Genomic DNA, 13,986 nt, shown 5'->3' with positions numbered 1-13,986 from the left:
CATTGATTAAGGTATTCACCATTATATTTTACAGTTCTGCCCGTGAAGGAAAAAAAATCCAATAGCACTTTGACAAGATATTTTAAAGGATTTATTGTAGTAAATTAATCTAGCTAATCCAGTATCCTACCCCTAGCAGTGGCTAGGGCTTCAAAATATAACTTCTGATTTGTACCTGCTCAGACAGTGAGTGTTACTTCTCAGCTTCATGGAGATCTGTCACCTGCCTTTTAAAACAGTCTTGCCATGTTATACTCAGATGCCAAAGTTATCGTGTCTATTCTTCTAGAATTTAATAGTTTTCATTATTTATTCCCTTTCCATGTCAATCTAAAGGAGCAGCTGCTCACTGTTACACAACAAATGAAACAAGAAGTAGTTATCTTGTTATCTGATTATATCAACTCTGTGTTAATATGCAATTTGAGTAATAACTCTCTGCATTAAATCCACTAAAGGCAAGGGAAATGTTCACTAGAGTGTTGATTGAATATTGCAACAGGTGACTCCTGTAAGGAGTGTTTGGTGCTAATTGCAGAGTCATGGAACTACCAGACTTAAGTACAACATAAAGTTAGGCAGACCTGAGTGACAAAAAGAAGTCTGTCAAAAATAGAGAAACTTTCTGCAAAAGCAAGGGATGGAATTCTGTCTCTTTTTCAGAATAAAGAATAAAAATTAACATAATCATTCAGTTTATTGCAACAAAATTTCTATCACACTTTTCCTTTTGGAAGAATTAAATTCATTTTATAACTGTTAAAGATGACATGCAGTGCTATTGGCTAGATAAGTTTTAGCAGCAGAACTTTTTAATGCCTTGTGCTATACAGATGGTAAAGAAAAGAATTTCAAAATGGTGAAGAAAAGTATATTGTACAGATCATTCTACTGGAAATTCTAAAAATTAACCAAATCCAGTAATATTCAGCTTTTTACATGACAAAATAGAAATACCTGAATGATGAAGTAGTCCTGTGGTATGTTGCCCTCATAAGGAAAGATGTGAATTGAGTTCTCACCTGGTTTGAGTCTAGGCTTATTTGGAGGCAGAGAGGGTTTTATTGATTTTTTTCCTTTGTTAAGTGATTTAATACATATACAAACACATATATTCTGTATGTAAGTAGCTGCATTTCCATTCTATTTAACGACAGTTAAATATATACTTGTTTGCTTTTTACTGCTCCTTCCATTATTCTCAAACCACAACTGAAAGCAAGCCCACTTCATTATCCAGAATTAGCATGTCCCCAGACAGGTAGTCTTGCTACCTATGAATAACTTTTAAATAATTAAACATGATAAAATGAACCAGCCTGGAGCAAGCTGCAGATAAGGTCCTCAGCTCCATCACAACCTAATGAGAAAAATGTCCTGAGAGCAGTCTTAGGCTAGTGGTAGTGGCATATGTCTGACTGCAGAGCCTCAGGAATGCCGATATCGGCCTATGTAATGAATATGTATTCCTTGCTGCATTCCAAGCAGCCTCATTGGCAAGGATTAAGGAATACTTAGATCTTGAGAGACTTTCTATTACAAACTCTATAATAATCTTGAGCAATATCTTATTACATACAGATACTACTGAAACGATCAATATGAAACAACTTCAACAGGTTTTGAAGAAGTAGCCAAGAACAGACTTGCTTCTTTCTACTTCAATGACTAGTAAAGACTTATGCTGGGTTTTGAAGAAAAATATTCTGAGATTTCAGAAGGGGCAGCTGATAAAATGTCTCCGTTTCCTAAAGGAAAAGGAGATGGTTTTGCTTGAGCCCATTTATCTTCTCCCAAAGAAAACAGTTTAGGAATTCTTTGTGGGCCATTAAGAGTGTCCAAGATGCCTAGAACCCTAAACAATAGTCATGATCGCATGCCACAATACTGCAGCCACTAATTCCTTTTAAAAAGGGGTAGTGTATAATTCCATCTTATTGATTGCAGTCTACAGCAATCTGCCCTTCTTTCTGCTGCATCTTGTTGCCTACCTCTTACAAAGCAATCTGACCCTAGAGAGGGGTGGGACCCAACATAGATAATAAAGCTGTGCAGGGTGACTACACTGTGATGCCAAAGAACATGGTGCTTCAGTCACTGGACACTGTGGAGAAAGAGTCTTTGATCTTTCTGCCTGAAAGGCACAAGCAGGGTTGAGGATGCCTGAGGGCTCTCTGGTGAGATGAGGCGTGTGCAAGGTTGCATGCACAGAGCTGTTTGCTCAGTGAGGGAGTGCAGTCATTCTTGTGTCACATAAATTATGGTGCACACAGCACCACGTCATGCTAACTGCTGCTTATATTTCACTGAACCATGGGTAAAGAAAGGATGCTCAGAGGAAAGAATTTTTTCTTTCTGAGACATTTGGAAGCATACAGTTTCTGCTAGTCTCTGAAAGGTCAGCTAGAACTTGCATAATATTCCTAATTTTTGTGTTTTCAGCTCAATCTCCAAAATTACTGCTGTACTTCTACTTTCAGATGAAATACAGACAGAGCTCCCAAAGGATAGCCCTCATGCCATTTTCAGCCTGCATTCATCACCCACAATGGTGTTTTGTAGTTGTAGTATGGAATTTACCTGAGGTGCTGTGTCCCAGGTGAAGGCCTTCATACAGTCACTAGCATTATTGTCCCTTCTTTCAATGGCATTCTAAGTAGGAACAGCCTCCCATGAAAAACTTCCAGGATCACTGAAGTGAAAACACACTGTTGAAGTGGTAATACATGCAGTCATAGCAACCAGTCAGCTTATGGTCAGTTCACAAATGTTAAATGCAAAGTATGAATTTAATATATTGGAAACTGGTTTTGATTCCTTTGGACCTGGGTGAGTTGTATTACTGAGTTTCTCCACTGCATGCCTTGAAGCTCTGTATTAGCATCGGTACTGCTCTTAAAAATCTAATGCTCATTTCAAAGTTTCCAGTTCAGATCTAAAATAGAAAAAGAAGGCACCAATATCCTCCACAGTTATTCTCTTTGTATGGAAAAATATAATACCTCCCATTACACTGTTCCTCGTGAAGGTGAATAGACTTTTTAACAGGGTGGATTGTGTTTTTGCAAGCTGAAGTGGATATGTACTGGTGGCTTTGCTGCAGAGCCCTCCAACAGAGAAGAGAAACCAAGGATTTACTCTCATTCTCCCTGATCAAAGTTTGAAGTGGAGCCTCATCCCCCTTTTTGCACACATCAAATAAACTAGACAGGTAGTACTGCAGCCTGCTTGGTGGTCAGTAATTTTCATGTGTCAGGTGCCTTTATATAATCCCTGTCAGTTCAGTTCATCTAAGTCACAATTTGTATTACTACCTACTGTGCCAATTGCATACTCTTAGACACTTGTATTAGCATTCTTCAGTCCCAGTCTAAAGTATCCCACTGTTCCTGTTGCAAAGCTTAGACAGAAAGGTGCCAAACAGTGTGGCATTCACTTAATGAGATTGCAGTTCTTGATTTGAATTGAACAGTGTGGAGTCTTAAGAAGGAAAAGAGCTTGTATTATTCTCTTAAAACACGTGTGTATATGCATCTGTATGTGTGCACACAGACTTATATTACAACTCATAATAATTCCATGCCACTAATCTGCTTGCCTGTTCTTTCCTATAGCCCAGATGATTTACTGAATGCACTGAATGAGGGTATCAGCCGTGCTGATGTGATCATTACATCAGGAGGTGTATCCATGGGGGAAAAGGTATGCAAAATTTAAGTTTGACTTCCTACAATAAATGTAAGAATTTCGAACCAGAGTCTGTCATCCAAGCTGCTGCCTTTGTATTAAGGTTTATTAAAAAGGGACCTTACTTTTATTGGAACACTTACATGTGAATTACTTAAGAAAATAGTCTTCAAAGCTCATTCCCTTTGTTCTTGTTTTTCTACTATAGTTGACATAGTGCAACAGAGAGAAGCTTTTAATTCTTGATGTGAGTGATTTACAAATGTGTTTTTATTTAAGGAATGATTTATGTAGATGAGGAAGGTACTGAGGTAGGTTAATAGCAAATGAAGACAACAGACTTCTTTTTATTTTTAGAGCAGGTAAAATGTAGATAGAATTAAGGTACTTTGAAAGTACTTTGAAAAACAACCTGAGTATATAAATAGCATTTTTTTACTCAGCACATTTGTTTCCTGAATGTGCCAAAGCTCTATCTGTTACAAAAATAGTTTTATCACGTTTTGCGCCTGATAGTCCTACAGACAATACATATGAGACCCAGTGAGCTGATATATTTGCCTTTTGAATCATTAACAGAATTGTTGATTGAGTTCCTGTTGATTATCCCTGTGCCAAAACCATCAAAGAAAATAGGGATACACAGATGCTGGTGGGGCATAGATGAACCTGCAGGACATTTATTAATCATGACTTATGCGAAGGAAAACTCAAATTACTTTTTGATCCCAGGCTGAATCTGTGAGTTTGGCAGGTAAAATAAACATCTTTTATAACTAACAGATACTAAAGACGGTCATTAGGAGGTGGGAAACATGAGTGCTGGTTTTGTTTACCTTTCTGAGTAGAAATCATATCTTTGGATACATAATGAAAATGGATAATTAATTAAACCAGTGCAAATAACTTTCAATTACTCCCATTGTCTCCAGTATACCTAGAAAACTAATCAAGGACAAGTACTGATCTTTAAATTGAGAATGTGACAACATAGTGCAGACACAGTATCACTAAGAAGTGGCTGGGCTGCTGGATGGTCTTACAGACATTCAGACCTTCGGCTCATTTCTCCCCAGCCTGAATTTGAGGCAACAGCCTAAAGTCAATAGGCTCTACATTCCACTGATGGTCTGCCCTCTGATACTGAGCTTTCTACAGCTTTAATGAAATAGCTGTGAACATCCGAGTAGCAAACAGAAAGTAAAAGAGGGGTTAATGCAATTAATAATTGAGAGTTAATGCCTGGCTGAAATTAGTTGCTGCTTTCCAAGTATTTGAACCCACACAAGCAACAAAAAAAAAAAAAAAGGGCCAACTGCCAGGGAGTTTCAGATTTTCTGCTTTCAAAGTCTGTCTTCACAGATGATTGTTGTGGCCCATGTCTTTAGCCTCACTAAACACAACAGATAGGGTACTACATCTTTAGGCACAGCAATCATCAGTAATCGTTTAAGCAATTCCATTTGTTTTAATAACTGGATCAATCATGTTTATGCAAAATCATTTAACTTGAACTCATTCACAAGCCCCTCAAAGTTTTTTTCTTTCTAAGGAATGCTAAACCAAACCACTGTGAATTAGACCATTAGATTCAAGATATTGCAATAATGACAGTATCCTGGAAAACTATGATTTCTACAGTACAGTGTTGCATTCCAAAGTAGTAGGAGATCTCTGAATCTACAACTAGATCACTTCCATTGCAAAATTTAAGTAACTTGATTATTTAAAGTCTTAACTTTGAATTGTAAAGTTGTTTTCCACCTTTGACATAGAGAATGTTTTAGTAGTAGGTATTTGTGGGGTGCTCTAAGATTCTGATGCTGCAGATGCATTTTAAGGAAATATATGTCCTCATGGAGTCAGGTTTGGCACCTAAATGAGCCTGTTCTTTACTTCTTCTTTTCCAAAACACTTTCTTTCAAATACTGGAAATTCCCCACTATTCCCCACTGGGCTGTAGCACTTTCAGGATATGCAAATTTTCATCTTCTCTTGATATTAATTAATTGCTTTGAATGCTTAGATGATGTAAAGCCACTTTGATGTTACTTAATTTTTCTCTTTTTTTTTTTAAATTAAACAGGACTATCTTAAACAGGTGCTGGATATTGATCTTCACGCACAGATTCACTTTGGCAGAGTTTTTATGAAACCTGGGTAAGAAATCTTTCTTCTTAGGCAGCCTAGATGGAGGCTACATTCGGCCAAATATCCTAGTGAAGTGCTTCAGTAGATTCACTTTTCCAAATATACTATAAACCACAAGATAGATATATGTGGGAAAAGCAGCAAAATCAATGCTCTTCAGATTAGTCATCATCTTTAGGGGTGAAATTAACTGGAACAGAGAGATTATTTTTATCAGTAAGAGATATTTCTCTGATAACTGTTGCAAATTATGTTTGGGGACTTGTGAGAAACCAGCATGGTATAAAACATTGCCACAGCATTCAGTGTGTTCACAGAGCTAACATTAACATTACCATGAAATAACCAGGAAATATAAGGACATTAAATGGACAGTTTGCTTAAAGAGTATCTCATTTCACTTCAAAATTTGCATAAATTATATTTTTACAAGCAGTTCCTTGAGAGAGGTGGAATGACAGCTAATTTACAAAGCTTTGTCTAATTGGCATACTGAGCATAGTAGTTTTAAAGTAAGCAGAGTCCTTTATGTGTTTAGTTTGCCTCAGAAAACTGTTTCAGCATTGCTTTTCTACACTGTGATGCTGCTCATCAGTGAGTCTACAAGTGTGCTCTGTGGAGAGAATGAAAATCACACATGTTGAAAACTGAGAGTTCCCTTTTCTACACAGTACAGGAACAGAAAGATGTCTGCACCTCTGCCTCTCTCCCTGTGGAGGGCATTTGGTTTGCAAGCTGGGTCAGAATGGTGCAGCTACACAAGATCAAGCACAGCTTTGCAGAATGATTCCTTCTAGCCCAGAGCTGCTGTCACAGAGCAGAGCTGCAAGTGGGTGTTTGCTGTGAAAACAGACAAATACTTTTACTGTCTCTGCATACAGTCTGGTAAAGAACTGCGTGTGGGCTTAGTGCTTGTGCTGCTCCTACCACCACCTCCTTTCCACAAAAGGAATGAGTGAGCTAAAAGCTTGTTTTTTTCCCGTGGTGGATGTAGCCCAGGCATGGAAATTGCTCACTGCTTCTGTCATACTGCTACAACTGATGTGGGGAAGTCCCAGAAGCAGAATCTGCACTGCTGACAAGGGATAACTCGATTTAGAGAATTCAGAGTATTAAATTCTGGTTCTGGCTTACTTGTAAGCGAACATAATTTTTTCTTCTGGTGAGTCCTCTGTAGACCTACATCAATAAACTTTTAATAACTAGCTAGAAAAATTTCAAGAAATGGGTTTTTTCCCTAAATGTCCCTTTTCATTTTATACCACAAGAAAGGTATTTCTTATTGCTGCCAAAACATTTGCTCATCTGTTCTTACTGAGAATGTAGGCACTCTCTTTTTCATTAGCTGTAGTGCAATAGCAAATATTGTATCTTGGGTTTTATTAACTGCTTCTTAAAAGATTGTAGATTGTGCTTACTATATTGGGAAAAAATCCCTTGAGTAAGTTCCAAGAGTGAAGTCAGAAATTTTTGTATGCCTGTATTTGATGTGCTTCATGAGTGCAGGGTAGTGCCTGGGATTTAGCATCCCTCCACTTGGTCTGAAAGTTGCTGAGCTCATGTAAGGTTATCTTGTCTAGCCACACTGAGAGAAGAAAGTACTGGAAGATTCTGACAATGATGGTGTTGAAATGTCATACAAGAATTCAGAGTTTCCAGTAGATAGGAATTAACAATTAAATTTTTTGTCCATTGGTTTGTGCACTGGTTATAACAGCTGGAGGTCTGACACATAGTTCCCATCATGTTAGAGCCATTTTAAAACAGGAATGTCAAACACTAACTTCTCCTGGTGAAATAGGATATTGATGAGTCACTACAGATACAAAACTAGGTGATAATGATCAAAGTGCAGCAAATTTCCAGTTGTAAACTATCATCTGCTGACCAGGTGCTAGTAGTCAGCTCAACATAAAGCCAAGGAAACCAGCCTAATTATTGCTCCTATAAGGTATAATTTCTGATGTTTGAAAGGATTATATTAACATACAATTCTCTTTTCATGAATGAATCCCTTTTCTTTGCCAGCCACATTCTTGAGCTGTCACATTACCATCCTATTTGTGTAACAGTAATAGCCCTCACAGCAAGTCACCAAGGATCACTCAGCAGCTCCCAAAGTCAGAGAGAGCTCTTCATTGATAGACCAGGGAGTCACTTGGCTGCAGCTCTGCTGTGTATCTGAACTTGTTCATCTGCAGACTAGCTAGCATTTGCTGCTCAGAAATACTGCTCTCTTGCCAGTACTGCTGTAGAGACTGGAGTAAGAGAATTAGAGTCACCAATGTTGTAAAAAATTGGAAACCCTTACATGAAAAACAGACACAGCTCTGTATTTGCATCATTCCAGTATTACTTCATTGTTAATTGGCTCCTAGCATGAAGATTTAGATTTTTGATTACTAGTTCGTTTCCTTTTAGCTATTTCCTCTCCAAATTTGTGTACTTAAAACTTCAGAACTGAATATCAAGAAAAATTATTCTGTCACCACAAAGAGAGGATTATACCTCCAGTATGGAATAAGCAGCAGGTGCTGATGAACTGCTGAGAGAGGTGTCCTGTTTTGTTTCCTTTTCTTTTCCAAATGTGTTAAATAATACAATAATGTTCAGTCAAATTCTAATGCAGATATTAAATAACTTTCTTTTTCCACAGCCTGCCAACAACCTTTGCAACTCTGGATATTGACGGCGTAAGAAAAATAATCTTTGCGCTCCCAGGTAAGATATTTTGTGGATTACTTTTGTTGCTGTGCATAGATGACAGACATGAAACAGAATAGTGACACTTGACAGCATCTGTGCCTGATGTTGTCCCCTAAGGAAAGGTACCTGTAAGATTTTCTCAGAAATTTCCAGAAGACTTACAGGGATGTGCTAAGGAGTTCTTTTTGTCCCTGTCCTCAGAATTCTCTAGTTACAGGTGTTAGGAGTTCTTCCATCCAACAGTTTGCTTACGTTTTTCACAGGGGTGTTTTTCCCTACAGCTCCCTGCACCTTCACCATAAATATCCTGTGGGTGTAAGTCAGTGCATTCACTCTGATATGCTGAAAATTGAGAAAAAAATGAGGGAGTGCCAAGGAACATTTAGTGGAATATTTTTGTTTATCACGCTCATGCTGTGGAACCAAAAGAGGGCAGCATGGCTGCACCACTGCTGACTGTGCCCTGGGAAAGCACTTGTTTAGAATAAAGATTTTCTTATGCATTTCTGTCCTTCTAAATGAGGAGGAATTTATTTTATTCTTACTGCTCTGTCTTTCCATGAATTTTGACTACACAAGGAGTCCTGTTCTTGATAAGCTGGTGGTTTTCAGATGTATCTCTAGTGCTTCTACCCTCTCTTGCTTTAGTTGCTGTAGTACATTTTCTTACAGGGGAGAGATCAGTGAAACATCCATCTGATCATAGTATTTATTTTAAAACTGTTGTCTAGGGAAGTCCAGACCCGTAAGACAGTGATGTCTGAAAGGTGGTCATACACCTCTCATGTGAATCATCAGAAAACATATAAATCAGTAGGATTCTCCTCAGAATTTGTACTAAAGCATTTTGCCACTCTGTTTGGGAGTTGAAAGCTATTTTTCTCTTGATGTCTGGGAACCATTAGTCATGACTAAAGAGCCCTGTGAGGGTAGAGCCAATAACTATGCACAATTAACTCTGCTCCAGCCTCAGACAAATGTAGGCATAGGACAAAGGTAGTGGAAGAACAGAGGAAAATGGTGAGGCCTGAGGAACATGGGGCAATTCTGGTTGGAGCAGGACCTCAGTACACATCATCCAGAGTGTAGCTTTCAACAGGTGTGATTGCCACATGCCCCTTGCCACACGCCACTGCAGTCTGTACTGTATGCAGCGTGAAAAGCTCTGTAGAGTCCTTTAAAATGAAATTGCTATAAAAACATAAGTTCACTTTCAGCATTCCAGAGTAAACCAAGAAGGCATCAGCCCCAACTGTTCTTTGTCCTACAGGCAATCCTGTGTCAGCTGTCGTCACCTGCAATCTCTTTGTTGTTCCTGCACTGAGGAAAATGCAGGGTATCTTGGATCCTCGGCCCACCATCATCAAAGCCAGGGTAAGAAGCTTGTCCTCTACTTAAAAATTCTCTCAAGATGCTGAAGCACACCTCTTTGAGCTCTGAAAGACTGTTGTGTTTGTGGAATCTGAGCCCTAGATTAGTTCTGGCAATGGAAGGACTTTCACACAAATAGAGGTACATTCTCAGTCTCTGTTAATGGTAATATTCAGTCCTGTAATTTTTTAGCGTTAGATGGCCATCTAATGGAGCAAGATATACGGATGCAGAGGCAGTATATGGCAAATTGCCATTTGCCAATCAGGCAGGAAGGACACCCTCCTGTTTAAAAAAGACATTTGTTTTAGGCAGAGTAATCTGCGAAAATCTAGAGTTGGATAGTTCTGTATCAGCAACAGAAAATACAAACCTTAAAGCCTTTTTGTTAAGTTATCTATATGAGAAAACCACAAGACCTAAGCAATATAAATTGCTTAAACTCTTCTCACTTTTCTAATAAATCATGGATAGTGTAACTCTATTTAATATAGATTCAAGGCATGTTATTATAATTTCTTCTTCTTCTTCTTCTTCTGTTTTTGATTAAAATAAAGTACCAAGGAATACATCACCTTTTTCTTAGTGTTCTTGGGTATGCACTTTTCTCTTACAGTTTATCCCATGTCTCTCTTTTGCCCTTCCTCAAGCAACCAGATTTTATCTCACAGCCAAAATATTTTAAAAGAAAGAGCAATTTGCAATGACCTTCACTTTTGCATGTATTTTCCATTATGAGCCATTCCCTGTATGTCTTTTTATTTCAAAGACTGGCCATTTTCCTTTTGTCAGAGCTAGCAGGATTTTGAATGTGAATAACATTTTTATCTTTATGCAATGTAATCCAAAGAGACCAGGCTGTTTTCTAGAGAAATACTATCTGTAAACTCTCAGTAAAGGAACAGCTTTGGAATATTCCAGTTAATGCACATAGACTCCTTCAGACAGTTTGATATTGTAATATCACAGTTGTATTTCCTTAAATACTGCAGTCTCTGCCTTCTACAGCTTTTAATCTTGCACTAGACACCATCTGACCTCAAAATGCAAGGTTTTGAAAAGACTGTTTCTAAGGAAGAACAATTGAGCAGATTATTCCATTATCTTAGACAGTGCAATGTGAATGCATGACATGTTCATCCTTTCTTTTTTAATCCTACAGTTATCATGTGATGTAAAATTGGACCCACGCCCAGAATATCATCGGTGCATTCTGACTTGGCATCACCAAGAACCACTACCTTGGGCACAGAGTACAGGTGAGTGCCAGTCACACAGACACTCACACACAGCCTTGCCTTCCTAAAGATGTGTCTGGGAACAACCAAGAGTGTGCACATGTTTTTTTCATAGACCCTTCTTTATGCGGACTGATTTGTTGACACACTTGTGCACGTGCATGCACTACATTAGTACAAAATTCAGTGCTGATATGGCTTGTTGGTTTAACCATTAGAACATCCTTTATTTTAATAACCTGCCTTAATACACACACACACTACACCTGTATGCTTGCATATGTGCACATTCCTTTTTATAAACATCCACTAAGCTTACTTGTACTCAGGCACATTTGCTTCCTTTTGCTGTTGTGCATGTACTAAACAAACACGAGTTGTGGCAGAGATAGGAGCAATACAAATAAAAGAAATGTGATTTAGCTGAACTGGGAAAGTAGCAAAGATAGCAGACGCTCCAGATGTTCTCTCAAAGCAGACTAAGGATTTATTAGTCATGTTTGCCACCTAGGAATACTTCTGGATTCTGAGCTGCAGTTGAGGTTATGTGAGGTTGTGTGAGGAGTGGCTGAGGGAGCTTGGGGGTGTTTAGCCTGGAGGAAAGGAAGCTCAAGGGAGACCTTATCACTCTATAACCACCTGGAAGGAGTGGGGGCTGGCCTCTTCTCCCAGGCAACAAGTGACAGGACAAGAGGAAATGGACTCAAGCTGTACCACAGGAGGTTCAGGTTGGAGATCAGGAAGAACTTCCCCTTGAAAGGGCTGAACATTGGAACAGGCTGCCAAGGGAAGTGGTAGTCACCATCAAACAGCTGGACATGGCATTTAGTGCTATGGTTTAGTTGAAATGGTGGTATTCTGTCAAAGATTGGACTTAATGATCTTGGAGGTTTTTCCTAATCTAAATTATTCTGTTCAAAGGGAATAAAGTTAATCAAATTTCTTCTAGACCAGGATATATTAAACATTCTAGACTGTACTGATTTTTGTGCTTGTACAATTGGAATAGGTGTACAAATTCAAAAATAAAGTAATTTTGATAGGATTAACAATTTACTAGGTAAAGATACATGGTACAGATAATGTGGAAGGCTGGATAGGAAAGCAAAGAGAGTGACGGTTTTAAGAGCCAGCGCAGTAGGAGGCTGAGTAAATCTCCACAGAGTTCTCTGTTTCTGTCCATCTTAGAACAGCAAAATCCCAGCTCCATGAATAAGTTAGCCACATTAACATTTTCATCATAACAGCTTTTGTTTGTCGCACCGTGTTGCAGCATTTGGAAGTAACTGAAGACTCAACTGAAACTGTTCTGCCTCTCTCCTGTAGGGAATCAGATGAGCAGTCGTCTGATGAGTATGCGCAGTGCCAATGGACTGTTGATGCTACCTCCAAAGACAGAGCAGTATGTGGAGCTTCACAAGGGGGAGGTGGTGGACGTCATGGTCATCGGAAGGCTATGATGTCACCAGCAAGAGCGAAGCTTTGATGCATGTCCACATATCATTGACTGTATCCTGTAATATGCAACGGCACAGCTAGTTTTTCCGATTTGGATAAAAGTTGATCAGTATAGTCAACATCTTGAAATATATTTCAAATGGAATTTAAATAAATACCTTTTAAAAAAAAAAAAACAAACTTTAAAACAAATCTTAACAAAGAAATTTATTCTGATTATATCAAAGCAACTTTTTCCTTTTCTTGCAATTGCTTTGTGTGTTCAATGCTAGTTCTAATAGCGGTAGCTTTTAGTAGACAGCAGTAGGTGCCTGCAGAACTTGTGTTTTTTCTCATCTTTAAGATACAACTACTTACGCTCTTAAAACAAGGCTGTCTGCTTATTTATACTAGCGTAGACAACACTTGGATTTCCCTTATTAGTATGCTTCATAACCGCTTCACAGAGAGCTTCTGCTTGTTCTTTATCTTGTATCTCGTGTTGATGTGCACAGTGCCAAAAGCAGAGTGGCTGCACTGGGAACCCAATGAAGCCCCGAGGTTTTCTCACCTCGCCGCGCATTCAGGGATGTCTCTTGTCCCGGCAGCCACCCAGCTCAGTACTCTTGGGCAGTAACTGGATACCTTTTATTTCAACAAACAAAAAAATTGCTTCCTTAAGTGCTGACAGCCTTTTTAACCAATACATTTAAAAATGTACAGAACTAAAAACTAAAAAAAATCAAAGACTGATCTTGTACAGATATTAGTGTTACCAGCATTCGTGTGGAAATTAAATGAGCAAAGAAATAAAACTAATGTTAAACAACTCTGTACCATAACATTTTCTGTAATGATATTGAAACTTAAATGAATAAAAAAAATCCTCAATCATTATTTAAAATTTCACCTGTTCAGCCTTGTTGTTTGAAACAAAAAAGTAGTGATTTAAGAGGGTATTTGGGGTGGGGGAAGAGCATAGGAAGGAAGAGAAATAGGATGTCCAACCTGTGGCCTTCCCTCATGTAGTGTCATGAGTGAACTGAAACTACAGAGTGAGGTCTCTCTCACACCTCCCAAGGGACAAGACAGAAGCAGCACTTGGAGGTGGGTGGGGTTGCAGTCAGACTAATCAAAGCTGGAGTATACTTTTTTTTCCCCATCTAAATTGCATAGCATTTGCAAACAGCTCTTGTGCTGCACTGTCTGGAATTTGATAAAGTGTTCTTTTTCTTTTTTTTTTGTTTTTCCCCATGAGAGACTTTTCAGCTCACACCAGATTGTGTATTTTGGTAGCTACACATTTCATCTGGGATTAAGACCATAGCAGTACCTTACAACACCTAGTTTCTTGGACTTCATGGGTAAAATGCTATCCCACCAACTCCATTTGTGA

General features: G+C 38.6%; 1 protein-coding gene across 28 annotated transcripts in view; it reads left to right on the top strand.

Annotated features, from left to right (window-relative positions):
• Positions 1-13,499, top strand: part of GPHN (gephyrin) — a 264,585-nt gene extending 251,086 nt beyond the window's left edge. For 27 of the 28 annotated variants that reach the window (XM_033515109.1, XM_015630244.2, XM_033515125.1 and 24 more), the window contains 6 exons: positions 3,615-3,702; positions 5,774-5,847; positions 8,495-8,559; positions 9,815-9,918; positions 11,078-11,174; positions 12,480-13,499. In XM_033515109.1, the coding sequence (XP_033371000.1) occupies positions 3,615-3,702; positions 5,774-5,847; positions 8,495-8,559; positions 9,815-9,918; positions 11,078-11,174; positions 12,480-12,613 (562 nt within the window). In that variant the 3' untranslated portion in view covers positions 12,614-13,499. Of the gene's footprint in view, positions 1-3,614; positions 3,703-4,266; positions 4,996-5,773; positions 5,848-8,494; positions 8,560-9,814; positions 9,919-11,077; positions 11,175-12,479 lie in introns of those variants that run through there. The other variant, XM_033515126.1, reaches the window with a different exon arrangement.
• The last annotated feature ends 487 nt before the right edge of the window (positions 13,500-13,986 follow it).

Source organism: Parus major, chromosome 5, assembly GCF_001522545.3.
Source record: "Parus major isolate Abel chromosome 5, Parus_major1.1, whole genome shotgun sequence".
Classification (NCBI taxonomy): Eukaryota; Metazoa; Chordata; class Aves; order Passeriformes; family Paridae; genus Parus; species Parus major.
Note: the sequence above shows the minus strand (reverse complement) of the source record. Positions and strands in the feature narration are given on the sequence as shown.